Genomic DNA, 27,898 nt, shown 5'->3' on the forward strand with positions numbered 1-27,898 from the left:
TTTGCAAAATGTAATCAGGCTTGGTAATGTGTGTCTGTACGTTTTTTTGTAGGAAAAGGCTTCCATCTTTCCATTCTACCACAGCCTAGACCTCTGAAGAATATGGGAGACTGTTGTCACATGTTATACAAATTTTCTTTACAAATGAATTCTAATGCATATCAAAACAACAGTTTCTTTTATTGCATTGTATTTTCAGAGTGGTCAAGCATGTTATGAAATGTTCCAACACCATTCATAAAAATGATTTATAGATAAATCTACAATAAAATAAAAACATACAATTTCAACAATGCAGTTATCAAATCAGCTCCAGCAGAAGAACTTTACACAAACCATTTTAAAACAGCAGTTATTCCAGCTGTTTAGGATTGAATGAAATTGCTCCTGATATGAGTACTTTTGACCAAGAGTTTTCTGTCCTTTTTCAGCACAGCACAAAGGAGAATCTCCGAGCAAATTATAATTTACCTGTTCTCCTAAACAAGTTTCACTACTGGGAAGTATCTATGAGGAGAAAAATCAAATTCCGGAGGAACCTGGAAAAATAAATATATATATTAGTATCAATTTAAAATAGCTTTTCAAGAATTTTGTCACTCCAAGTAGATTTTTAAAATATTAAGTATACCAGAAAATTTCAAAGGGGTGGGAGAGAGGGAACGATGGACATATTATGACATTTAAAGAACTAAATTCAATGAATCTCCTTCTGAATAAACAAAATTTTCAGTTATTGTTTGTAACTGTAGAAATATGTTAGATCATCACACGTAACCGAGTACCTCAAACATGGAACTGCAGCTCTGTTGCGATGTATACTTTAGTATTACATAGTAACAACTCATGCAAGAGGGCATCCCCGTTTTGTCCACACTATACATCCCAAATTTGTTCGTAGCCAGGCCCCAAATCTCCATTACAGATATTTCAGATTTCTGCTGGATACAGTTCAATATGACTGCCCCCATTTGGCAGACTTCAGTTTGTTCCCATGGCAACTGCTTTAATTTAACTGCAATTTGCTTACTTTAGAATCCTTTTTGTGACCTCCTGCCAGTAATTTCATAACCACAATATTGGGCTTGGCAACTCTGAGAATTCGATTGACCTAGACAGAGATAGTCAAGTTTCATATTTAAAAGTTAAAAATTTCATAGTTAAAAGGCCAGTTGCAGTGAAGACTGGCTTACTTATTAACCTAGTTGTATACTAACATACACTTTACAAACATATTGTTCTAACATATAAGTAATAAGCACAATGATGTGCTTTCCAAATATTGACAATATTCCAACATATATTGCAACATTCTGGGTAAGGATGCAAAATGCTGCTAGGTTGTTGTCAACATCTTTTAAAGGATAGACTTTCCATATTTAGAGATGATCAAATTCTCTGGTTCTTTACAAAGTTACAAAAGAGGATGCAGATCATATTTCTGATTAATTAACAGGAAAGAACTCATAGGTAAAGTAATAAATAATGTTAAGAACTAGAATTTCAATTCTGAGAAGCAGTTCTATTTATAATTATTTCCTTGGCCACATATCTCTTTATCATGATTGATTTCAAATTATATCACATTTTTAATACTGTTCAACTGATTTTTCTTGCTAATTAGTTTATAATAATTAAAAAAAATCTTTAAGAATGTGCAGAAAATGCCACTATAAAGCTTCTAAAGAGACCCAGTGCTGAATTGTAACATCAGCAACATCATTCTATAAACTGCTAGAATTAATATTAGCCTTTATAAACTTAATTCTTCTAAAACCTGTGTGACATAATAAAAACAACCATGTTTTATAGTTAAAAAAGGCCATTTTAATTAGTACTTCATTTTTTACCCAAAATTAATATAGAAAAAAATAAGGTTCCATTATAAAATATCAAGCAATTCAGTCTCAAAAAAACTTCAGATATTTAACAATAATAGATCATTTGACACTTGACAGTTTATGCTTGCAGAGTTATGTAGACAATCTGCATTTACCTCCCTTCAGTAGTGTTTGAATACCATAAGCGAGTTTCAATTTACTCTCTCCATTCTATAGTCAGATTTTTACCTCATGATCTGGGTTAGAGATATTCTCCAGTATCATTTTAGCTTGCTGGAAGTGTTTGCTAGCAGCCATGTACAGATCAGAAGACTGAGGTGGAGGAGTGTATTTGTTTAGATCCGACATTTCCTAAACATAATAAATATCCTTTAAAATTGAAGCAATAAAATATCCTTATGCAATTTATTTAAAACTAAGTTGTGGTTTGGTGAAAAGAGCACACGGAAGAACTATTTTAATTATTAGTTCAGATATAACTTTATAATCAAGTAGGCAATGATTTCTTCACTTCTGTTACTGTAAAAACTAACAAATTATCATATTTTTCAACACCAGTAACAGCATGTAAAATGCTATTTCATATTTTAAAGACAGTTTTGGGATGTGACTTGATGTCAACTACTGTTTCTTGCCTTCATTCCAAGGCAAAGAAATATATACCACCAAGAACAATTGCTTGCAAAGATGAAAATACTAACAAGATTTGTGACTTTTTTAAAAAATTAAAGTATGAAAATAACATGGAGTAATGTGATTCACCTTGAATTGCAAATAGTGCACAGGTGGTGGTGTGATGACACTGTTGAATGGGGCAAACCGATGCTCATATCGAACTTGTTCACTATCAAGTTCAAATTTTGGCTTCCTCACTTTACCATCCATGTCAAAAGCAATCATAGTCTTCAGGAAAATACAAGGCAAAAACAGTTTGTTACAACAGCAGCAATAGAAATGTTAATATACATACTTGTTAGAAATAATTGGAAAAATAGTTTGTATTGCTGATTATAACTGCATATGATTCTTGACATTCCACCTTAGCAATTATCTCATGAAATATTATTCATAACTGTATCACTGGAATGAAATGCAACTAGCTCTTTTAACAACAATTCATACTATTATCACGTAAGTATACTACTGAAATGTACTTATAAACTATGGATGGTCCAAAATGTGGTAGCCCAGTTGCTAATGACTACAAAGAGGTTAGCAATTTAACACCAATGCATTGCTTGTTGGATTGGTTACCAAAGATTGTCAGGTCTAATTATAAGAGTTTATGCTAAAGACCTAGATCACGGATGCCCAACATTGGCAACATTAAAACTAGTGGACTTCAACTCTCAGAATTCCTCAACCAGTTTGGGTATACAATGTAAAAAAACCTTTATTGAATTACATAATGGGTAATACATCACCTTGTACATTCCAGCACACATATTTTGATAGGCTTGGCTCATGGTAATCTCTCTGCTCAGAGGACGAGCTGTAAACATTAACATAAAATTATCCTAACTTCTGAAATATTTTTAAAAACCTATAATCTAAAAAATGAGGCAGATCTCATAAGTATACTTATTAATCTGCAGAACTTGAAATATTCCTACTATAGAATCTATACAATGAGACATATATGCTAAATATTCTCTCAAAAAGGCCACTTTGTAATGTACTATTGAGTGGCCACAAATAGTAATAATGGAAAATTATTTTTGTTTATTTTACTCAAGTTTATAAGCCATCTGAGTTATAAGCAAATAAAGCTACACAATTGGGGTGGGGGGAGACCTGCTTTTTTCTTCTAATGATAAAAGCAAGCTACACTGCATGACAAATGAATTATGAAATTCCTGATATATCTAAAATTCGGATGAAGCAAGCTTATCTGGGAAAAACACAAACAGTTATTCAATGGAAAAATGCAATTAGTGGAAAAAGTTCAAACTTCTAAACTTATTCAAGAACACAATAAGGAATTAAGATCATGATCCATTATTATTGTTGTTGCTTAATAATTTATTTTACAATGTCTATGCTATAGGTATTATATCATACTTTAATGTATTGTTGGTTGCCATAAGGCTATTTTTAACTGCTGACAGATTGTGGTTAGCACAATAACAAATCTAAACTTAGGTCATATACATGTTTTTTTTACTGTTGTTTTTTCTAGTGCCCCAACTCCAAAAGGTCAAATAAACATTTTTATTGAAGAATGAGGTTGAAGTTAATGAAACTGCTTACCTGGAAGAACATAAGTAATTTAATTTCAATGGCTCCATGGAACTGAACATTAAAAAGGCAACCATAGGTTCACATATCCAAAAGATGCCTCAAGCAAAAGAATGAAGTATTTGCAAGATTTGTCTCAAAAATATACCTTTTTTCTTTTTCTTCGTTTTTTTATTACTCCGGCCTTTTTGTTGTTCTTCCATTATTCTTTCTTCGGCCATCTGAGAACTATCAGCACGACTGAGTGTTGACATTAGCCATGCATACAAAAATTCAGAAAGGTACCTAATGTAGAAAGAATGCTTAAGTTAAAACATTTGCTAATTGTTGATTATTTATTTGTTTATTTATTAATCATATTTATATAAATGCCTTTGTCAAGAAAAGTGACTTGTTGATGTACAATTGTCAATAAAAACACATTAAAACAGAAATTTAAAAACAGAAAAATCAGCATTAGAAATGGAGATAATGACAGACTTGAACGTTGGGTGCTATTTAACAAAATGAAATTCAATGGTGAAAAAAGTAAGGTTCTACATTTAGGCAAGAAAAACCAAATGCACAGATATAGTATAGATCAGGGGTAGGCAACCTTGGCTCTTTTATGACTCATGGACTTCAATTCCCAGAATTCCTGAGCCAGCCAAGTTGGCTCAGGAATTCTGGGAGTTGAAGTCCACGAGTCATAAAAGAGCCAAAGTTGCCTACCCCGGTATAGATCAGTGGTGGCGAACCTATGGCACACGTGCTAAAAGTGGCTCTCAGAGCCCTCTTTGTGGGCATGTGCGCTGGCGCACCAGCGCTACCTCCCCTTGTGGTCCCCTCCTCACCAGCAGCCCCCCCTGGATGAGAGTAACCCAAGCATGGCCCATGTGGAGCAGCGCAGCCAAGGACATGGCAGTGGGGACAAGAATCCGCCCTCATGCCCCATCGCAATTGAGGCTGCGGGGCACGGGCAGAGGGTGTAGCTGCCATGGTGCTGCTGGGCTGCCTGGGTGATCCGCAGCGGGTCGTGGAGGCGGTGGGTGGCCCTGTGGGTGGGTGGGGGATAGAGCGGGGGCAGACGGGTAGGGGGCGGGAGCAGTTTTGGGGCACTCAGTCTCTGAAAGGTTCGCCATCACTGGTATAGATGGTATCTTGCTCAACAGTAGTAATTGTGAGAGAGATCTCGGAGTCCTAGTAGACAATTACTTAAATAAGAGTGTGCTGCAGCTGCCAAAAAAGCCAACACAGGGCTAGGCTGCATTAACAGAAGGATAGAATCAAGATCACATGAAGGGTTAATACCACTTTACAATGCCTTGGTAAGGCCACACTTGGAATACTGCATCCAGTTTTGGTCACCACAATGTAAAAAAGATGTCGAGACTCTAGAAAGAGTACAGAGAAGAGCAACAAAGATGATTAGGGGACTGGAGGCTAAAACATATAAGGAATGGTTGCTGGAATTGGGTATGTCTAGTTTAATGAAGAGAAGGGTGAGGGGTGACATGATATCAGTGTTCCAATATCTCAGGGGCTGCCACAAAGAAGAGGGAGTCAAGCTATTCTCCAAAGCACATGAGGGCAGGGCAAGAAGCAATGGATGGAAACTAATCAAGGAGAGAAGCAACCTAGAACGAAGGAGAAACTTCCTGACAGTTAGAACAATTAACTAGTGGAACAACTTGCCTCCAGAAGCGGTGAATGCTCCAACACTGGAAGTTTTAAAGAAGAGATTGGAAATCCATTTGTCTGAAATGGTATAGGGTTTCCTGCCTGAGCAGGGGTTGGACTAAATGATCTCCAAGGTCATTTCCAACTTCTTCTTCTTCTTCTTCTTCTTCTTCTTCTTCTTCTTCTTCTTCTTCTTCTTCTTCTTCTTATTATTATTATTATTATTATTATTATTATTATTATTATTATTATATACAGACAGAGAGATAACATCTGCCTCAATAGTGGAACCATTTAAACAAGTCTGCAGTTCCCTGGGACTCTTAGGTCTAATGGTGTAACCAGGTCTCAAGATGGGACTTCTAGAACATCAAAAGGGATAGAGCTAACCTAATGTTGGGGGCGAATGTTCATAAGGCAGGTGCCACAGCAGACAAGACCTGCCATTTGAGACCTGCCAAAGATAAATCCCTGGCAGATGGTATCCACAATATGTCCTTTCTGTCGGATCTAATGGTCTAGGCCAGGGGTAGGCAACCTCGGCTCTTTTATGACTCATGGACTTCAACTCCCAGAATTCCTGGGAGTTGAAGTCCATGAGTCATAAAAGAGCCGAGGTTGCCAACCCCTGGTCTAGGCTGATATAACTGGGGAGAGGCAGTCCCTCACATAACTCAGTCTCAGACCATGAAGGGCTTTAAAGGTTAAAAGCAGCATCTTAAATCAATTTATTATTTTTAATTTTATAACCGGCTTTAATTTAGATAAGACTTTATTTTTAAGCAGAAGAAATATAACCATTGGAGAAAAATGGTTTATTTTCAAATAAATTGATAACTAAAATAAAAATCATACGTAGTATTTCCGGACAACTTTATAATTTAAATGTATAGATCCTTTATTGAATCATATTATACATCAGCTCTCATTAAAAGAATTAGGTTTTTCCCCCACAAAAACTCCCTTTTTTCCTCAAAGCATAGAATGGAAGAAAGGAAACTGATGCCCAAGACAACAAGCACTATTTTACTCCAATTAATGTAGACACACAATAAGATTCTGTAGAAAGGTTGTCTTTGACAACTTCTTTAGTTTATTATGAGACTAGCCAGTTATTCCCGTCATGCCCTGTCACCCTCAAAGCAGTTTGATTTACTGTGGTGGTTATCACCATGCCTAGGTCAAAAGAGCTCTCTGAAGCTTTCAGAAAAAATGGTATTTTGATGCCTTTGATTCTGGGAAGGGTTTTTAAAGATTCCCAAACAACTAGACATCAGGCAAGTTGAGAAGATTTCAAATAACTGCCCGCTCACCAGCAAGCTCAGCCCAAGAGCAAAACAAGATGCTGAACAGAGCCACTAAGAATCCCAGAATTTCATCATGCGACTTCGAGTCAGCTCTTGCCACTACTGATGTCAAACTGCATGTGTCTATCATTAAAAAGCAGCTGCTCAAATTAGATTTACATGGGAGGTATATCAAGAGGAAACTTCTGTTGTCCAGAAAGGACACTGGGGCAAGACTAGAGTTTTCTCTTTAACCCCTAAGCAAAAACCAGGATTTCTGAAACAAATGTGCTCTGGACAGGAGAAGCAAAGATAATGATACAGAAACTGACTATAGTATCAAGAGACACATTTGGTGAAAATACAGCATTTCACCAGAAGATCCTAACACCAACTATAAAACATAGTGATGGAAATGTTGTGGCTTGGGGCTATGCTGTATCAGGGCCTGGGCAGTTCTCCATCACAGAATCTACTATGAATTCTTTTTTGTAGTCAAGGAGCTTGAGGATAATGGGAAATCACCAGCTAGTAGATGGAAGCTTTAAAGAAAGTTGACAGTGATCCTAAACGTTCTAGTAAATCTACCACACAATGGCTGAGTAAATGGAGGGTTCTACTTAAAGACTGTTTCAGTTAAAAGGGCCAATCTCAGGTTTTGTTTACTTTTTCCACAGAAGAAAATGCCATATCTGTTAAATCTTTATTGAATAAATATTTTCAAAGTCAATTTTCCATTGGGTTTTTCTGTTCAATTACATTGCATTTATCTTTTTATACTGTTTGAATGAAGATAAAACATTGGTATGTCTGCATATGTTAAAAAAGAAAATATATATATATGGCATGTATACTGTTTCACATGACTGTTTGTCTGATGATTCTCTTACATCCACACTCAATGAAGACTATATTCCAGTTCCAGTTACAAAGCTTTAAGACAGAGGTGTCAAACTCAATTTCATTGAGGGCCACATCAGCATTGCGGTTGCCCTCAGGGGGCCGGGTAGGTATGGCCAGGGTAGGCGTGGCCAGAGTGCGTATGGCCTACTGGATGGGCGTGGCCAGCTCTACATCATTGGCATCAAGGGTGCCTATGGGGGCCTGGGCAGGAGTGGGACAGATCTGAGGGTCTCTGGCAGAAGGAGGGTCTCTGGGCCTCGGCCAAGGCAGTGGGGGCCGTTCCCTCACTGTTTCCAGGATGGCTTCGCGGGCCGCATGAAACCACTTTGTGGGCCGGATCCGGCCCCCGGGCCTTGTGTTTGACATGTCTGCTTTAAGACTAACTGCTCTTAAAAGAAAACTTCAGGCAAACACAGGCATTATAAAACAAGGAGATCAGTAGCATTTTTAGGTAAATATCTTATGCAACTATCTCTATAAGCAAAAATAGCCAAGCCATGCAAAACTCATTAATTTTGCATGACGCTTAGAAAAAATAAACAAATTTAGTGAAGTATCAAAAACACTGAATATCTTTAAATATGAGTAGTAACTATTTATGGAATCATGATCAATGGGAGAACACTGATACAATTCTACCTAAGCAACTTGTTAGACACATATATACTTCACTATATTTTTGAGTTGGGTCTGGATAGCACATTCACCTAATTTGCAAGTAGTTAACTTCTCTTACCAATATATGTAGTAATATTCATGCATACTATATAGCTCAAGTTCAAACCCACTGAGAAGATACTGTATCATAATGCGAAGATTATGGTATAGGACCCATGTTCCCAAGCATGCCAAATGCTGCCTTTGAGGTTCTTGTTTCAAGAGCATACTGTGAAGAGCTGCATCCACTTTCTCTGCCTAAGTAAAAAAAAATCAGCTTAATGCAACTATGAGTGCTGTGATTATACTAACGAAATTCTGACCAATGAAAACAACGTTCTAACAATTCTAACAAAAAGAGAGCCAGTTTGATCTAGTGGTTAAGGCCCCAAGCTGTGAATTCTGGACCCATCTTAGGCATGAAAGCTGATTGGGAGACTTTGAGCCCATCTCTCTTTTTCAGCCCATCCCACCTCATAGGGTGGTTGTGGTGGGGAACACAGGAGGAAGAAGGAACTTTATGTATATTCTCCACCATGAGTTACTTACAAAAAATAAAGGTGGGATTAAACAAATCTTTAAAACACTAAACTAAAATCCCAGTATTTGTATCTGCATTTATATTTTAGATCCAAAACTACCATTTTTTCACATCAAAACAAATAACAGAAATGTGTGCAATAACGTATAATGATCACAATAGTTTTATTTCATATCAATGTAATATACTGCATGAACGATGCTAATAAATTGAGCACTTTGTCTTTCATACAATATCACACTATAGACTTTTGTGTCATATAATGAATTCTTTTCATTTTTGAAATCTATTGGATATTCTAATATTTAATGCTTTAGTGCAGGGGTGTCAAACTGCCAGCCCGCAGGCCAGATGCGTCATCAGGAAACTGCACCCACCCCATTGCCGGCAATGGAGAAAAAGCTCCAATACGTCACATGATGTCACATGACATCACAAGCTGGACATATCTGCTTTAGTGTATGGTATTATATACCTTAAAATAGATTGATAATATGTTGTCTAATATTATTAATAAATATAGCATCATTAGTTACAAAGGAAAAGTGAGTTTTCCCAAATTTAAGGTTTTCCTTAAATCCTACATTCCTAGATATTAACCCTTTTTTAAAGGGAAATAGAAACAAAATAAAAAATATGTATTGCATGTAGATCTAGGAAGGATAGAGAACAAAGGCATGCTGTTTGAACATTACAAACTTTTCCTAAAGTTCTCACTTCAACAGATACTATATGTACTTTTAAATAATTCTTCTATAGCCAAATCAACTAGAGCAGGGGTGTCAAACTGCCGGCCTGCAGGCCGGACGCGTCATCCGGAAGCCATGCCCACCCCATTGCCAGCAATGGCAAAACAGTCCCGATACGTCTCACGACGTCACGGGTTTGACATGTCTGAACTAGAGAGAAAACGCAAATGACAGACTTGATAAGTGTTTGATATCTGATTACCTCATCTTGCAAAGTAGCAAATTCTTCAAGAATATGGCCAAGTTTATCTCTCTGTCGAGCTCTGTTATGCCCATGAATTTGAATCAAACTGCAAAATGGCTGAAAAAAAAGAATCTGTTATATTTGAGACTGCTGCAAATCTTAAAAAGAATACTGTGGTGGCAACAGCATACCTTGATATGTTTTATAAATACGAAATCAATCGGTTCTTAACTCACTTCTGACACATCTGTTTAGATGAGTCTACATGCTGATTGCAATATGCACTGTTAGCTAATTCAGATGCTAGGAACACTGTCATATGAAGCCATCAGTTTCAGAAAAGTAGCAGCAAACGAAGTTCCTATTCTTTCAAACTAAAATAGTGTGGCATATTCTTGACTGCTTAGGGCAAATAAAGGAAGGATTACATATGCTTTAGAATAGATAATAATGGGCAGATTACTGCCAAATATTGAAGATTACAGGGATGGGCAAGCAGGATTGACTTAATTCAAACAGCCCTTTAATTAAAAATGATTTTTTTCACACGAAACAAAATCAGCTCCAATTTATTTATTTATATTTCACATTTCTGAACCGCCAATCTCTCTCCATGGTAAGAGTTATCCTGTTTTATTTAATAAAGGATTTGCTAAATAACATGTCCATCCTATGTGTTTATGCGTTTTTTACTTATTATATACACCTTCTCTATGTAAATATTTTCTTCTCAATAATATACCAAAATTAAACATTTTTCAGTGCTTTCTGTGCTATAGTTCATTAGTGATACCAAAATATCAACTGCATCTTATGCTAATGATTTCCTATACAAACAGTATATTCCTTATTTGGAGTGCAGAATATTCCTTCAATAATTTCTCATCATTTCCTACTGATCTGTGAAAGTATCTTATAGCATTACAACTGAGAAATTTAGAAAGAGTCACAGGACTGGGCATCTAGAAATTGTTTCATTTTGAAATGTTTCAAGCACAAAATTTATTGAAATGCCATTTTAGGTGTAGAACTGGGCTGCTGTGCACTTGGAATGGGAAGTTTTGTGAAATTTCATACCAAACAAATTTCAAGACAAAACATTAATCCTAACAAGACTCTATAATACTTGCTTTGCTATTTTACATGGTGCTATTTTATAAATGCTTTCTTCAAATTACTGTAATATTTGCTCAATTCAAATAGCTGGTTGACTTTTTGCTAAATGCATGTAACAGTCCAACTTTGAACAGGCCACACATTGAGAAAATTTACCTTTTATCCTTACCTGTATTTAAGTATTAAAATAAAGGCATTTATATTTCATAATGTTATCAATACTCACTCGGACACAGTGTGTGACAAAAGAGTCAATATAGTCCTTAGCCTGGTGATTATTATAAAGACAACACCTAACAGAAAATAAGTGAAATTATTTTGAGTAAAAATTAAAAATATACATTGTCCTAAAGTTAAGATGGGCACCCTGTCCCCCAATAATTTTTCATGCCCCCTTCCAGAGCATATCCATATTTCACTGCCATAATATGGCATAAGAGTACAAACCTTAAGTGATACCCCACTCAAATATATTAACCCCCCCCCAAACTTTGGGGATGTCTTTGATATCATCACATCACACCGTCTGGTCCTTGGACTTTTTTTGTTTTTGAAAGTATAGCTCATGAACAAATCAAGTGCTTCCTTCTATCCTTAGCTGAAACACTTGACTTATATTTCTAACAATGGTTAATGCCATAGAACTCACAGATACTTTTTCTCTCTTAACATTTTGGTACTTTTTTGATTCACAGAAAAGTTTACTTTTAAGCAGAAGTGATTTTACCAACACCTGCTCCTTAAAGATACCAAGGTATCTTTAGTATAACGATATACTTTATAGTATACTTCTTAAAGTATCTAAGATACTTTGAGAGAAACTATAAATATGTAAATTCGTACCGAAAAAGATTTTGCTACTCACTTTGATGAAAGTACTGGTGGACTGACAAAAGATCTTAGGGCATCTTTTACCATGTCTTGCATAAGATGAGTACCAAACACTTTTTTATTGTCCACAAGAAAAGTGGTCTGAAAAAAAATGTATCTTCCATTACTTTACATGGCTATGAACATAAACTTCAATCTTTTATTGTACAATTTCCAACTTGCCTGTAACAGTGATCTCGAAAGAACACAGGGTGATTGTTCGCTAAACTCACAGAAAAAATCCTAATTTATAAACAGAGTAAGAAAACCATGGTTAGTATTTTGTATAAAGTCAAAGTCTCCTTTTTAGATATAGAATATCTTTGGATATAGAACATCTTCCATCAGCAGAAGAGAGCTCCCCACCCCATCCTCAACAGGACATGTGAGACCCTTCCTTGAGAGTAATGATAAAAAATAATCATAGCATTCTACTTTAATATTCTTTTAAAATTTTTCTTCATTCATTGTTTTCTGTTTTTTATTTCACGTATGAAGCATGAAATGAGATTATGTTTTAAGTCTAAAAAGTATTCATGAAAGAGCCCTTGGAGTTATTCAAAGAGGATGCCTTTGTTTCCCAATTAATTATTGTTGTTAGCTGCGAAGTCGTGTCCGACCCATCGCGACCCTATGGACAATGTTCCTCCAGGCCTTCCTGTCCTCTACCATCTGCTGGAGTCCATTTAAGCTCACGCCTACAGCTTCAGTGACTCCATCCAGCCACCTCATTCTCTGTCGTCCCCTTCTTCTATTGCCCTCGATCTTTCCCAGCATTAGGCTCTTCTCCAGTGAGTCCTTCCTTCTCATTAGGTGGCCAAAGTATTTGAGTTTTAGCTTCAGGATCTGGCCTTCTAAAGAGCAGTCAGGGTTTATCTCCTCTAGGACTGACCGGTTTGATCGCCTTGCAGTCCAAGGGACTCGCAGGAGTCTTCTCCAGCACCATAGTTCAAAGGCCTCAATTCTTTGGCGCTCAGCCTTTCTTATGGTCCAACTTTCACTGCCATACATTGCAACTGGGAAGACCATAGCCTTGACTATACGCACTTTTGTTGACAGGGTGATGTCTCTGCTTTTTAGTGTGCTGTCTAGATTTGCCATGGCTTTCCTCCCCAGGAGCAAGCGTCTTTTAATTTCTTGGCTACAGTCCCCATCTGCAGTGATCTTGGAGCCCAGGAAAATAAAATCTGTCACTACCTCCATTTCTTCCCCACAATTAATTATATGTTACAAGTATTCATACTTACTAGTATGCAATGCAAATTGGTTAAATTGATGACTTCACATACAGTTTTGATTCGTTCTATAAGTTTTGAAAAATAGTTAACCATTTCTTCTCTTTTAATAATTTTTGCATATCGAGGAAAAGTTGGAGGTAGCAATCTCTGATTAACTAGTGGCTCAAAGCCCATCATTATAGGATGATCTAAAAAAGTAATAAAGAATTCAGTTATGATTCTCCATTTAAGTTCTCTGTTATATAATAGTTAGCTAATCAATGAACTGTTTATCAATGAAGGAACACCTTTCAAAGTATTAATTTTCTCAGCAATTTAAGATTAACTTTATTAAAATTTATTGAATAGCAAAACATTCAAGTACAGTACAACATAGGTACTAAGGAATAAAAATGAAATATTGTGCATAAGGATCAGTCTCAAGACAAGTTCTGAAAATCACACAGCAATTCTAATGATTTGTAAAGTCTGAATATATTTCTCCAACTGTAATAAATTATTTATAAACTCACAAACAACATTATGTAACATCTTCTGAAGGTGCTATGGAAACATTATGCTGTCACTGCTTGTGTAGTTAAATGTGTATCTCAATGATATATGCAATGATAATGGGATAAACGGTTATTGCCAGTCACTTTTTCTTTTCTCAAAATTCTCCTATGATCTACTCATTTGTAGATAGTAAACAGCAAGAAAAAAGTATCTATATGGAAGTCAAATTACTTTCCCATATTTTAATATTCTATCAAAGGCTATCAATGAATTTTGGCTATACTTCACATTCAATTCATTACATTAATACACAAAAGTTCTTGAATTGAAAGAAGATAGCACCTGTCTCCTGGGAACCAACTGGCAAACCATACAATGACAGAAAACTAGAAATCTGAACTTATCCTGTAAAGGTGAAAAGAGAATAAACTGAAGATACTCAATGAGAAAGGATAAAAGAATGGCTCATAGACAGTCTCGATTTTGCTAAACCATTTAAGAATTCTATGGCTGATCTCACCGACACACAAAAATGACAATCTTCTTCCAACAGGCTACTAAATATTTTTATTTCTAGAAACTCAAATCTGAAGTACCTCCTTATACTAATAAAAAACTTTCAGTATGTCTGTGTCTCAAGAAGAATGCCTACCTGAGACGGAAAAGTTAAAAAAAGTTGCATCATGGGATGGTCACAATCAGCTTAAAAATATTTTCTGAGGCTGTACCAAAATTGTTATGACAGCTGCAAGGAACCAGGCAAAGCAAGAGATGATCCCGTCTTGATAAAAGGTAAATAAAAAGACTATGACAAAAGTTTCATTTGGGTCTCTTGCATATTTGGGAATTTTAGCAACAGTAACCCCCTTTCCCAGCAACAGCTAGAGAACATTCCTAAAAGTAACCGCTTACCTCCTTTGGTTGTATCATTCTGAGCCTGAATACCATGATGTATTAAATTGTGAATCGCAGACAGCAAATCAACAGCCTGAGTCAGCAACTTCTGAGCTTCTGCAACTGCGCTAGTCTGTTCAGAAACAAATCTTAAAAGCTTATGTATAATAAAGCAACTCCTGTATTAAAAATCTGTACAAAACCCGAAAGTATAATATAACATATTAGTGTACCATACTATATTGTATCATATCCTTGCTTATGCATATTAAATCTAAAGATGCATCTCAGTTCTAAAAATTCAAAATCAATCTTACAGGCTTGATTATTGTAAAGTAAAATGACAGCTTTTAAAATGGGTATTGGCAACACGGCCCCTCATTCCTTTAAGAACTCTATCTACCTCAAAATGTTGAAATGCTAAAAGAAACATGCAAAAACTGAAATGTTAAGCAATGTCAGCTTAAGATCCCAGGAGATTTCAGCCATGACAAGAGCATTCACATTAACATGCAAGAGTGTGCCCTGGTGCCTGAAATTTTGAATTTTTTGAGTGTATTTTGGCACCTAATATTTTCAGTTTATCTGTGAGTATATACGAAGCTTACATAATAATCTGCATGAATATATAAAGAAATAATGTGAGGCAACTAAAATGTGTTTAAAAATATTCAATTAATCATACCTCTTTCTTGGTAAAGGCTATTAATACAGTCAGTAATATCCGAGTAAACTTCACTCTGCTGAATACTGCAAAGCACTGCTGATGCTATTGTAAAATCAATTTCAAAATTAATAACTTTAAAATATTATATAAGAGAAAGTTTGTAGCTTAAGGTAGGTTTGCTATCTATGCATACAAACATTGTGTTGTTACTCAATGCTAAAACAATTTTATTAAAAACAAATTCCCTTCTGGATTAGTTAAAATTAATAATAGTATAAGAATGCAATTTTTAAAATTGCACCTTCAATATGATCAAAGTGCACGATTACCACTAAAAGCAATGCCCAATTCAAGTCCTGACAAAATCAAGACCCAAACAATCTCGCCACCCAGGAATCTTATGATTCTAACTAATTACCGTATTTTACGGCGTATAAGACTGGGCGTATAAGACAACCCCCGACTTTTGAGAAGATTTTCAACATTTTTCGTCTTATACGCCGGAAAATACTTACATGCCAGTTGCCAAGTGTCCGACACAAGCCCGATTCAGCCTCGTCTGATGCAGATGGTGCAAAGCCTCCCTTTTGAAGCCCAAAGGGGCTGTTCCTTCCACCCACCCTTTGGAATAAACACAAGAGCTGCGTTCACATGACGCGCTCTTCCAGGCCAGACTCTGCAAACGGCACGCCAGAAGCCGCAACCACCGTGGGAACTCCGAGTCCCCACCTTTCAGCAGCCTGCACGGCCAAGCGCAATCCAGCTTTGAGAGCACATTTGCAGACGGAGCAGCCGCCGCGTCTGGAGCCAAGCCCCGCCCGGGAGGCGGTCAGCCAGGCGGGCCTGGAAGACGTGCTGGAGAGCCGGGCTTGGGGCGGCCATGCCAAGGCCGGCTGGCGAGGGCTGCTGCGTGGTCTGCGGGCGAGAGGGGCGCCAGGCCAAGTACCGCTGTCCAGGCTGCCGGGAGAGATAGTGGGTAGCAGGGCGCGCTCTGCTTATGTTCAGATGCTAACCTCGCTTGGGTGAGGGGCTTCCTGCCGCTCCCGGGGTCTGGTGTTTGCAAGGGGGAGGGGAAGAGGCTTACAGCCTCTTGGGGGTGGGAGTCACGTTGGAGGGGGGACTGGACTAAGGAAGCTTGAAGTTGCTTTGCAAGAACGGGGGCGCTCGGTTGATTTATGTACTATTTTCCGGCGTATAAGACGACTGGGCGTATAAGACGACCCCCCAACTTTTGAGAAGATTTTCATGGGTTAAAAAGTCGTCTTATATGCCAGAAAATATGGTTATTGTGTGTGTCCGTCCGTCCTTATATCCTCTTTTTAGCTTAGGATGCTTTTTATGTGATATTGTATAGCATACAAACATCCTTACTTCAAGTTCTACTTCTGGATCTCTCTCTTCTCCTTGTCGACTTCGAGTGCTCTAAAATAAAAAGAATCACAACAATTTAATGAAGTATTATATAACTTCATAATCCAATGTCACATACATGTCATCTTTGTGTAAAGATAGATAGTGTGTTCTATATTACAAACTTGGCTTAACTTCCAATTCACTTATGGAATCTGAATCGAAGTACTTATTTTTTTTTAAATTCCATTTATATTCCGCCCTTCTCCGAAGACTCAGGGCGGCTTACAAGCTTAGCAGTATGGAATGTGTATCCATCCCATTCAAATCTAAAGCATGACAGCTAGACATCCTTTCATAATCCTAACATTCCGGCTTGATTTACACTTTCATTGGAATGCTGTATTTGTAGATCAAGACTGCAATGAACTGTCCTTTGACCACTTGATGGTGGTCAAAGCTCCTTTTTATAAGATTAAGACTACTCCTACGTACAGAACAGTCAACAAAAATAGCTGCACCATCTCTCTTAGTTTGATCATATCTAAAAAAAACCAAGAGTAGAAAAAATACAAATCAGCACAAAGGTAAATTATATTAATTTTAGGTATGTCTCATTAATAATTCAACCTTATAACTCTTGCTCAATTCCAGTAAATTTATAGGGTGGGTGGTTTTTTTTTGTTTGTGTGTCTTTCAGTCAGTGTTGACACTTGGCATCTGCCTGGACTAGTCCAGTTTTCTTGGCAAGTTTTTGCAACTGGTTTGCCACAGCCTTCTTCCTGGGACTAAGAGAGAATGACTAGTTCAAGATCACCTAGCTGGTTTCATGCATACACACACACACACACACACACACGTAAACAGAACCCAGTTAAAAGGCTTTAAGTTTATTAAAATTTTTGAAATATATTATTAGAATCATTTTATGTTCATTCCTATCTGATACAGTCATTCAAAAATAAATTTCATTTAAACGAGAGCCTTACATTTTAAGACAAGATCACAGAAATTCACAATGTAACAAGCCAAATGACTACAAATATCTCATTTCTTGCCGTTAGAACTATCGCTGTACCAAATGTATCGTACAGCATGGAATGACTTTATTTTACATTTTTTACAGAACTACAAGTTTTATTGATTCTGATTATGTATTTTATACAAAATATTAATGTTATATTTTTGAACTTGATTTGCTCATATTTCTTTATACTAGAAATAGCCTTATATACCTAACTTCTGAAATAGCCAACAGAAATACCTTAACTCGCCGTTGCAGATCATCTTCAACATCCTTTAGCATACCTTTAGCAGAGAAAAATATCAGTTCAGCAATATGTCACTGGAAAAAAAGTCACTTATGTGCAAAGGTCTGAGAACAGAACCAACAGATCCTGGTGTTTTCCAAGACTCTTGGAAAGCTGATTTTGTTTTGGTAAAGCATCAGCTGCTTAGTTTCCAGCTGCTTTAAACTCTAGCCCTACTTTTTCTAGCATGTCTCTGGGGCCAAAGCAATCTAGAAAACTTTTCAGAAAGGACAGGAGGCAAGATCACTTTTAGCCTCCAAACAAAGATGAGGAATTTAATCAATATTTTGCATTTCTATTAAAAACAGTACTGAAGATAGACAAAAATGCACATAAAATAACCTGCCGCAGAAAAAAAACCCTATTACATCTGGCTAGAAATTTGCACTAAATTGCTGACTTTGGTTTTCAGTTTGGTCCTAGGTCTCCTTGTCAATTCTTTATACTAATTAAAACTTGGATGCTCAGTTTTTATCTCTACTTCAGAATGCATGCATACAAAAAATTTTTTTAGAATCTTACAAGTTGTAATAATAGTTTGAAACTTTATTTATTTATTTAAGAAAATTTATATAGCCGCCTGCTTGTTCACAGCAATTCTAGGTGGCTTATAACCAACAAAAAAAAACAATTTTTTTTAAAAAAATGACCCCCCCCCCACCCATCCACCCCGTGACAGCGCATGTAAACAAGCCATTTGATAGGCTCCCTCACACTCTGCGTTCCCCAGTCCTGCTGGCAAAAACAAGTCTTCAGGGCCTTCCGAAAGTCTGTCAAAGTGGGGGCCATTCTATTTCTGCAGGGATGGTGTTCCAGGGGGAGGAAGCCACCACAGAGAAGATTCTTATAGGTCCTGCCAGGTGTACCTCCGTAAGTGACAGGACCCACAACATTCCTTGCCTCCCCGCTCTAGTAGATTGGGTGGATGTGACTGGCAAAAGATAACCTGGTCCCAAGCTGTGAAGGGCTTTAAAGGTGACAACCAGCACCTTGAATTGCAAATCATTCAATATTTTTATGGAGATTTTTGACACAGAGATCTTTATTTGTGGTAAACCACTGCCATCTAGTGTGGTCTATTCTGAACACTGTAATTTTTTTAGCTTTTATTTTTTTAAGCTTCCTACCATATTAGCAAACGTAATTAAATCTTTCTAGGTACAGTAATCCTTATAGTTATGATAAAGGTGAAATGGCTGAAATAACTGTTCTCAAAAGATTCCAAATTTTCAGTTTTGTCTTATCATATGACCATTCAAATTCTTTTCTTAACATCTACAAAATCCACTAAATTAATTCTTTCTATAATAGTTTACGTCTGCATTCAAATGGTCTTAGTTTAAAGATGACCTCCTAAATCTTAATCCTTACAAGAGATTTGGACCAGAAGCCAATACACCTCTAACCATGCTTACTGATCTAAAAACCTACAAATTCCCTATAAACTAAATTTACAATTTTTTTTTAATCCCATTTAGATCCCGCCCTTCTCTGAAGACTCAGGGCGGCTTACAATCTAAAGCACAATGTGCTTAGCAATAGCCTTCATTCTATGTATATACCTGCTTATTAGGGCTTTCGCCCCCCGCCCCAAGTGGCATTTTTACAAAGTCAGCTTGCCCCCAACAATCTGAGTCCTCATTTTACCTACCTCGGAAGGATGGAAGGCTGAGTCAACCTTGAGCCTGGTGGGATGCGAACCTGCACTAATTGCAGGCAGCTGGTGTTACTTAAGGAGGCATTAGCCCACTGCTCCACCAAGGCTCTTTTAGATTGAGAGGTTCAGTCAAAACTATTGAGTTAGTTTTACATACTTGTGCCTTGTTATAAAAGGCCAACAAGTAAAATCTTACAATGCTCACCTATACATACCTAGCTATTCTCAAATGTTGACACAAATGGCAGTACATACAACTTACACTTTATTCACTCAGACTAACAAATGCCTATATTCTCACTGAAAAGAGACAATGAATTTGAATTTTACCTGTAACTCGAAGATCTGTCACACTGTTTGCCATTTTAAATCCATATGTCATAGACTGAAAATCTTCCTAAACACAAAAGGGGGCAGGGGGGTGGCATGAAGAGAGTTTCGCAGTCAATGCATATATATTTTCAGAAAATACTCACAAGACACTTGGAAGAGAACAAAATTTTAGCATTCAAAATTTTAGCAATTAATACTATTCCCTTTTCTGTATGATTTGCTCCATAGCACACATTTTATGTATATAGTTTCCTAAATTGATGAAAAAGGAAGCTTTATTAGTGACTCCAGGCTTATTTTATGAAATTATAGTTTAAATCTACTGCGTTTTCCTAATTCAAAAATTAGAAGAAATCTTGTTTTCAACTGAAGAAGAGATTTAATTGGTTTAGCCACAAGCCTTTCTTACTTTACTGATTTGTTCATACTTAAAATATATACGCTGTTTTATTTACTTATTAAGAAAATGTATATGGCTACCTAACTCACTCCCAGATTTTATTAGTGTTTTCAGTTATATGAAATACTTCCAACTGATTAAGGTCAAACCTATTATAACAGTACTCAGTACAAGAATGAGGGATAGATACATCAAGCGCAAAGGAATGGAGAGTTCTGCATCTATACATATAAGCTACCCTACAACTATGGAAGGAGACGTTCCCGAAAGCGTACCTTTAACTGAAAGAGGAAAAGCTTATAAACTATAGCAAATAAAATGTAAAAGCAAAACTTAATTTCCTGAGAAAGAGCACACTATAATTAAAAGGACAAAGATACTAAGGGATAATAAACAAGAAATAATGGATAAAAACTGTAAGAATATCCAACTACACCTTGAAGGAATGCAATTTTATTGAAAGTGGGAAAACAACTAAGTGAAGAAGAAACTCACCTCTTCAAATACTGCGGCTTTGTTTACTTTTTCTCTAGCAATATCGCAAATTTTCAGGATACCCAGTGCAAATGCCTTCATTGCAGGATCCTCAATAAAGTCAGGGTTATGAATGTAGAGGCAGGTGAACACTGTCTGTGCCAAGGAATGGCCTTCTAGCCATGTGATCTGAAAATATTGAGTAGATAACAAGGACCATGAAGCCATTTGTGGGGCATCAAAATATTTGAAACAAGAAAAAAACCACCTGTTTTGTCCTGAGCATGGAAGAAAAATTTGAAAGATATCTTGCTTTGCTATACTCACACAGAACTCTTGAAAATGCTACTCTGAGCCTGGCATATTTTGCAGAGTCCTGGTATAAATAATTCATGGATACAATAGCATGCACACACACAAACCCTCCTCTGCACCGAATTTCACACTGAGTATCTACTTAAATATCTTATCTAATACTATGATAATGGTTATACTTATGATGACCATATTTTCTTGGGGAAAAAAGATAAATCTGAAAAAGGGGCAAACCTAAAAGAGGTTTTTCTAAGTTCAAAATAGGAATTCCACTTTATTCAAGTTGTGTGCAAACAACACAACAACGGCTTTAGAAATTGTTTCAGAAAATGCACCGACTTAATTTTCATGCAGAATGAAGACAGTTTTATCACAAGTAATCTTACTGTCTACTATCTAAATCAGGTTTTTGGAGCTACAGCCTTGAAAGTGATTTAATAAATTGGACTTATTCAGAATTAAAACATTATAGTCAGAAGCAAGGGCACAAGCTACTTCAGTCTACTTTTATTAATCCAAAATCTATTTTAAAGGCTTAAAGAAAGAAGTTGTTTCCACTCACGTAACATTAAAAACATTACATTCTTACCAAGCAGCAAAAGCAAGTGTCCATTATTCCTATCAATTCAGGCAACGATAAGTCTTTAACTTTAATGGTCCCATCCTTTAAAAGAACAAGGGGAAAAAACATGAGTTTCCATTAGTAATAAGTGAAAATAAAATAGTGAGGGAGTATTTCCATTCACTGTGGCAATTACCAGCCGAGACAAGGTGACAGGCAAAACTACCTGACCTATGAAGGAGAACAAAAAAGACGATCTGCTACTGTAACAGCTCTTCTCATCAAAGTAACTATTGCAAACTAAAGCCTCAGTGTGCTCCTTATTTTTTTGTCATCCCTGGACTTCTCTCCAACTCTCTCTCTGAAAACTCGATGGTTCTGATTCCTACTGTTTTAAGGTGGGAAATGTACAAAACCCAAAGCCCTAATAGGTAAAACCAAACAGAAACCCTCTTCCTAAGTCCAGAAAATCCCCCACGTGTTTGAATCATCCTGCCCTTTGTGGTCTTTACTCACCCCCCAAGAAACGTAACTACAATCGCCTCCTGCAGGTGGTTGTCTATTCCTGCAGTATATGAATACTGACATTATTTACAATAGGTATCTTAAGTTACCCTGTTTTCATTTTACGACTGAAGGCAAATATATGTGTCCCAGGATAATGATGCAAAATTGAATTTGGATCGGTCACCAGGACCAGAGATTTGCTTTTCTGAGCTTTTGGACTCACGCTGGAGCCCATCTTCAGGGAATTTTTCTACTGAAATACATGCTTTGGGCTGTTCTGTGAGTTGTGTTTATGTGGTGCCTTCCTATTAGCTGATTGGTGCGTTGATGGCTGGCGACTGGCTGTTGTTTTCTTGGGCTGCCAGGCCTCCTACATATTTGATAGGCTGGTGGTAAATCAGAACTCCTGTTTACTGACAGGGGGCCTGTTTCCCAGGCTTCAATCGTTAACAAGAATATCTTTGTACCTGCCTGGCCAATGATCTTAGCTGCTGTGGAATTAAATGTGTGTCCTTGTTCATTGCAATATTTTCATTTTGCTTGCTCCTTTTTTAATTTCCTGTGTTGTACAACTCTGATTAAGATTGACCAGCTCCTGATTACTCTGTAAATCTTTCTGAGAATCTCAGATGTTTTACATTCTTAAATAGTGAGTGAAAATAATGTAAGAGAATCCTGGATAAAATGGATTATCTCAATGCCTTTCAATTAGGCTCCAGGATGGAATTCACACTGATTACAATATTTGTATTCATACAACAATGACTTATTTTTATGACTTATTAAACAGTTGACACTAAAACCAACCTTGATAGCTTGTTCGAAGTTAAGAACTTTACGATTAACTTGATTTCCAATCATACCAGCATCCATCTTAGGATCCATCATTTCAATAGCAGACATGGCTTCAAACAGACCAAAACTAAGGATGTTTAGAAAAGAGAAACAATTAAGTTTTATTAGTAACTTAAACAAAAATTAATGCTTGTGCAGTTTAAATGTATCATGCAAACTTAGGTATCCCTCTTAAAAAGTACATCCAGAATATATTTAAGCAAGTAGAAATGGAGAATATGAAAAATTACTAATGAATATTAGTTATTTACAGTAAAAAAACACAAATTAATTGGGTATTAAATGTAGACCTTGAATATTTTCTTTTCCATAATTTTCATCTTCATCTACTTTTACAATGTTTACAGGAAGAAACCAGACAATCAGACCCAAAGATATTTATGTTAATCTAAATGGTCAGCATCCCATACATATATTATACAGTCCGTTATAGCATTTTGTAGCATTTTGAATTGTTTAATAGTGAGAGCTGGAATATATAGAAAGAAAAGTTTACTGATTGTTGTACTTAGAGCAAATAATCTCTCTCTAAACTTAAATTAAGCAAAGTTATCTACTTTCATTAGTAGCATTATCACCTTATTTATATTGGTTTGGGTCCAAATTTAATAATATTTAGCAAAAATTCATTTAAATTAATGGGATAAGTTAGTCATAGATTTAACAGTGTTCATAACTTTTTCTCTAACTTCTAGCACACATATCCTAAACCAAGAAGCACATTTCAAAAAATAACCCCTAACCTCTAACTCTAACCCCAACTCCAAGCTATTAATACTAATGACAAATGCCAGTATTGCCTTAGCAAGGATTAATATGAAAATGTAATACCAACTAGTACTAGTACCAATTCAGTACAAAGTCCAATGTTTAAATGACCAATTAAAACAAAAAATAAAATGATGTAACTGTGTTGAGTTCCTACAATGCGCTATCTAAAATCATTGAACCTAAATCTATTTTTTATGATGGGTCAAAAGAAATTGGTTTTATCTAAAAATATATATTTCAGATATTTTAACAGATTTTTTCCTCCAATTATCAAAAACAAATTATTAGAGAATATTGCCTAATTGCAAACATTTTACTGTATGTAGACTTTAAGTCTGATTGAAGATGTGTATTTTTACAGTATTAGAAATTTTAATTGTTTGTCCATACTATTCATATAATAACATACATTGTTTATACCCAAAAGAGCCTTGGTGGAGCAGTGGGCTAATGCCTCCTTAAGTAACACCAGCTGCCTGCAATTAGTGCAGGTTCGCATCCCACCAGGCTCAAGGTTGACTCAGCCTTCCATCCTTCCGAGGTAGGTAAAATGAGGACCCAGATTGTTGGGGGCAATTAAGCTTTGTAATAATGCCGCTTGGGGGGGGAAAGCCCTAATAAGCAGGTATATACATAGAATGAAGGCTATTGCTAAGCACATTGTGCTTTAGATTGTAAGCCGCCCTGAGTCTTCGGAGAAGGGCGGGATATAAATGGGATTTTTAAAAAAATGTCAGAATTTACTTCTAAAATGAGGCAAGGATCATTTGTTTCACATCTGAATATATAAATAACAAGTATAAACTTCTGTTCTTATGATAAAACTCACAGTTTGTCATGAAGCAACTCTCCTAACTTCAATTCTATAAAAAGAATTACAAATGAGTTCATTAGAAAAACACTCCAAATGTTTTATATCATATACATCATATAATTAAAACTAAATTCACACTGTGAAAGGATATATTTGTACATGTAGTCCATGACTTATGACCAGTTGCTTAACCATCCATGTGAAGTTACAACCAACCCTTAAAAGCTACTTATAACCCGGTTTGGAAGTTCCAACAATTATTTCCACACCCATGGTCAGATGACCAAATTTTTGGCAATCGGCAATTGGCCTGCATTTATAGTCATTTGCAGTGCCCTGCAATCACAAGACATCGATTTACAACAGGTTTGTGGAAACTAAGTTTATTTCCAGTTTCCAACAAAAAACGGCCCCTTGAGAACAATGGGTTTGCGTTATGATTATGGCCTTCACTTTATGACTGCCTGAAAACAGGTTATAATTGTCACAACTTATGACTGTAATTGCCAGACTTAATGATGGTTGTAAGTCATGGACTACCTGTACCGAAACTTCAGCACAGCCCTATCAAAAGTCTATTTTTGCATTATTCAAACATGTAGATATCAGGAGGCCCAACTGCTTAGGAGAGTCAGTTTGATATTATGTTAAGGCATTAGAGTAGAAATCAGGAGACTGTGAGTTCTAGTTCTGCCTAGGCATGAAGTTGGCTGGGTGATCCTGGCCCACTCAATCTCTCTCAGTCCTAGGAGAAAGACAATGACAAACCACTTCTAAAAACTGTTGTCAAGAAAACTGCAAGGACTTGTCCAGTCACCAGGAACCAACCCTGGCTTAAGATTCCAAACTAAACAAAAAACCTCTTAGACAGATTTAATGAGAAGTAGGAATTGCCTCCTTCCTGCTCCAAATCTCTTATCACTCTGACACCTATTTAGAATGTTGGGATGGGATTCAGGAGCAGAGTTAAGGCTATGAAAAGAAGCACTCCAGAAATGTTCAGTCACTATGAAAAAATTCCCAGAAAAAAACTGGGAAGATTTCAGAAGTGGGAAAATGTTCAATATTTCATTTTCATTACACCAATGTTGTGATCAGTGGTGGGATTCAAATATGTCAGGGGTGTCAAACTCAATTTCATTGAGGGGGTCAAGGGGCCGGGCCGGTATGGTCTGGGTGGGCGTGGCCTACTGGGTGGGCGTGGCTAGAGTGCATATGGCCTACTAGGTGGGCATGGCCAGCTCTACATCGTTCGCATCAAGGGTGCCTATGGGGGCCTGGGCAGGAGTGGGACAGATCTGAGGCTCTCTGGCAGAAGGAGGGTCTCTGGGCCAGGGCCAAGGCAGTGGGGGCTGTTCCCTCACTGTTTCCAGGATGGCTTCGCGGGCCGCATGAAACCACTTCGCAGGCCAGATCTGGCCCCCGGGCCTTGTGTTTGACATGTCTGAAATATGTGAACAACCGGTTCTCTATGTGGATCCAGCTTCCAGAAGTCCATTCTGGGCCTGGGCAACAAAAAATTAGCTACCGGTTCTGCCGAAGTGGTGTGAACTGGCTGAACCCCACCACTGGTTGTGATACTAGAAGTGGAAAAAGAGGAGATACAAGATAAAAAAGGGTTGTGTCATCTGATGCTATTAGTGAACTGGGTGAACTCAGCAGTTTCTTCAGTAAATGAGTTTTGACAATTCAGGGTAATCCAAACTATTTGTGGCTTTCAAGTAATCCCACCCAATCCTCTTCAGAAAAATCTTTGGGTTATATATTCCACATTTTCTCATAATACTCTCACACAATTCCTGTTTAGGTTTACAAGCATTATCTAAACCCCCATTCAGCATGACTTACCTTTACAGCAATCTTCAAAATCTTGGGTAATATCTACCCAGCTTGTGTTACCCTTTTCCATCTTCTCAGCTATATTCATCTCCCATCCTGAATCATCATCCTCTACAGCAGCTTTCATAACCATGGCCTTAAACCTGCACAGATGTTAGGGCATTAAGCATGGAAACTCTAGCAGTGCTAGCCAAAGTGACGTTGACATATCTATGGCGATTCTCAGTCACCCAGGTCATAGTTGTCCCAAAGATGCTTTTTCACGAGGCAACTGGACTCTCTTTGTTTTTCCTTTGAAGACGTTTCTCTTCTCATCCAAGAATCTTCAGAGCTGAAGTGAAAAAAGCATCTTTGGGACAACAGTTGACGTGTTTTAACCCAATTTTCCGGATTTATACAATGGACCGACTCTCACCCGCTGGGTCAACACAACTCGCTTCTGACACAGGGTATCCAGAAAGTAGAGCCAGCGACTTTAAAATACCGTTTTGCTCCTCCGATCTAGTAAGTTTGAAAGCCTATCGCTCTGCTGAGAATAATAATAAATAATAATAATAATAATAATAATAATAATAATAATAATAATAATAATAATAATAATAATTTTATTTGTATACCGCCCTTCTCCCGAAGGACTCAGGGCGGTGAATGGGCGAGGCTAGTTGGGACAAGCCTTTTTTGTGTCTCACCCCCAAATCGGTGAGGTGCCCCATCGAAACCCCAAGCAGAGGCATGGTATCCCTCGATCCCAAAGAAAGAGCAAGGAAGGATTCCTCGACAAACCGAGTCTAGGGACAACTTACCCAGGCCACTCACCTGCCTGTCCACTGGAGATGGTGGCGACGCTGGAAGGCTGCTTCTCAGCCCCGCAACTGCTCTTTCTGTAGCCGGCAGCGCGCGACGCGGGGTGGGGAGGAGAAAAGAGGTGGGCGTCGCTCGCTCGGTCTCCTCGGAGCCTCTGCCCTCCGGTCTCGCGCAGCCGGCTGAAAAAAAAAACCCTACTTCCCCTTCCCTTCCTGAGCGTAAACTATCCGCCCGCAGCGCAGGCAGAACGCCCCACCACCACACACCGCTACTGCGCTTGCGCAGAATTCTATTCACTTACGAACCCCGGATGAGAGGACTCCAGGGTCTGTGGAACCCTGTTTTTCCATAGAGATAAAATGAAGAGAAGGAGCCGCAGAACGCAGCCCGGATTTCCTGTCGCTGTTTTTTTTTTTTTGCTGGAACTCTCGCTGCTCCGAATGGTAATTACGCTTGGCAATAACTGGGTTTTAAAGTCAGATCTGGATTTTTTCTTTTTTAATGGGTATGCCTGCCCGAGTTTCTACATTTTTTTCATTTTATAATGTAATGTACTCTAAATTTTGCTA

General features: G+C 37.3%; 2 protein-coding genes across 9 annotated transcripts in view; one reads left to right on the plus strand and one right to left on the minus strand.

Moving 5' to 3' along the window:
• The window catches only part of GOLM1 (golgi membrane protein 1), a 29,459-nt gene extending 25,274 nt beyond the window's left edge, over nt 1-4,185 (plus strand). For 3 of the 7 annotated variants that reach the window (XR_014025047.1, XR_014025048.1, XR_014025049.1), the window contains one exon: nt 53-188. The gene's annotated coding sequence lies outside the window, so the exon portion shown is untranslated. Of the gene's footprint in view, nt 1-52; nt 189-431; nt 554-4,020 lie in introns of those variants that run through there. The other 4 variants (XR_014025043.1, XR_014025044.1, XR_014025045.1 and 1 more) reach the window with 3 other exon arrangements.
• Nucleotides 162-27,561, minus strand: NAA35 (N-alpha-acetyltransferase 35, NatC auxiliary subunit). Of its 2 annotated transcripts, XM_081317129.1 has the most exons (24): nt 27,342-27,513; nt 26,941-27,054; nt 26,535-26,668; nt 24,702-24,735; nt 23,054-23,168; nt 21,767-21,841; nt 20,884-21,051; nt 19,986-20,052; nt 17,953-17,996; nt 16,710-16,760; nt 15,357-15,440; nt 14,690-14,804; nt 13,292-13,470; nt 12,228-12,287; nt 12,040-12,146; nt 11,401-11,467; nt 10,077-10,190; nt 8,664-8,842; nt 4,228-4,364; nt 3,266-3,333; nt 2,604-2,744; nt 2,070-2,192; nt 1,031-1,111; nt 162-539 (listed from the first exon to the last, which is right to left on the minus strand). In XM_081317129.1, exons 3-24 carry the CDS (start codon nt 26,656-26,658, stop codon nt 480-482), a joined length of 2,193 nt encoding a protein of 730 aa, XP_081173255.1. In that variant the 5' UTR covers nt 26,659-26,668; nt 26,941-27,054; nt 27,342-27,513; the 3' UTR covers nt 162-479. The 2 variants fall into 2 exon arrangements, with proteins under 2 accessions (XP_081173255.1, XP_081173256.1); XM_081317130.1 differs by lacking the exon at nt 26,941-27,054 and having other exon boundaries at nt 10,077-10,175; nt 27,342-27,561.
• Nucleotides 27,562-27,898: the final 337 nt, after the last annotated feature.

This window comes from Vipera berus (genome assembly GCF_964194415.1).
Source record: "Vipera berus genome assembly, chromosome: 2".
NCBI classification, from domain to species: Eukaryota; Metazoa; Chordata; class Lepidosauria; order Squamata; family Viperidae; genus Vipera; species Vipera berus.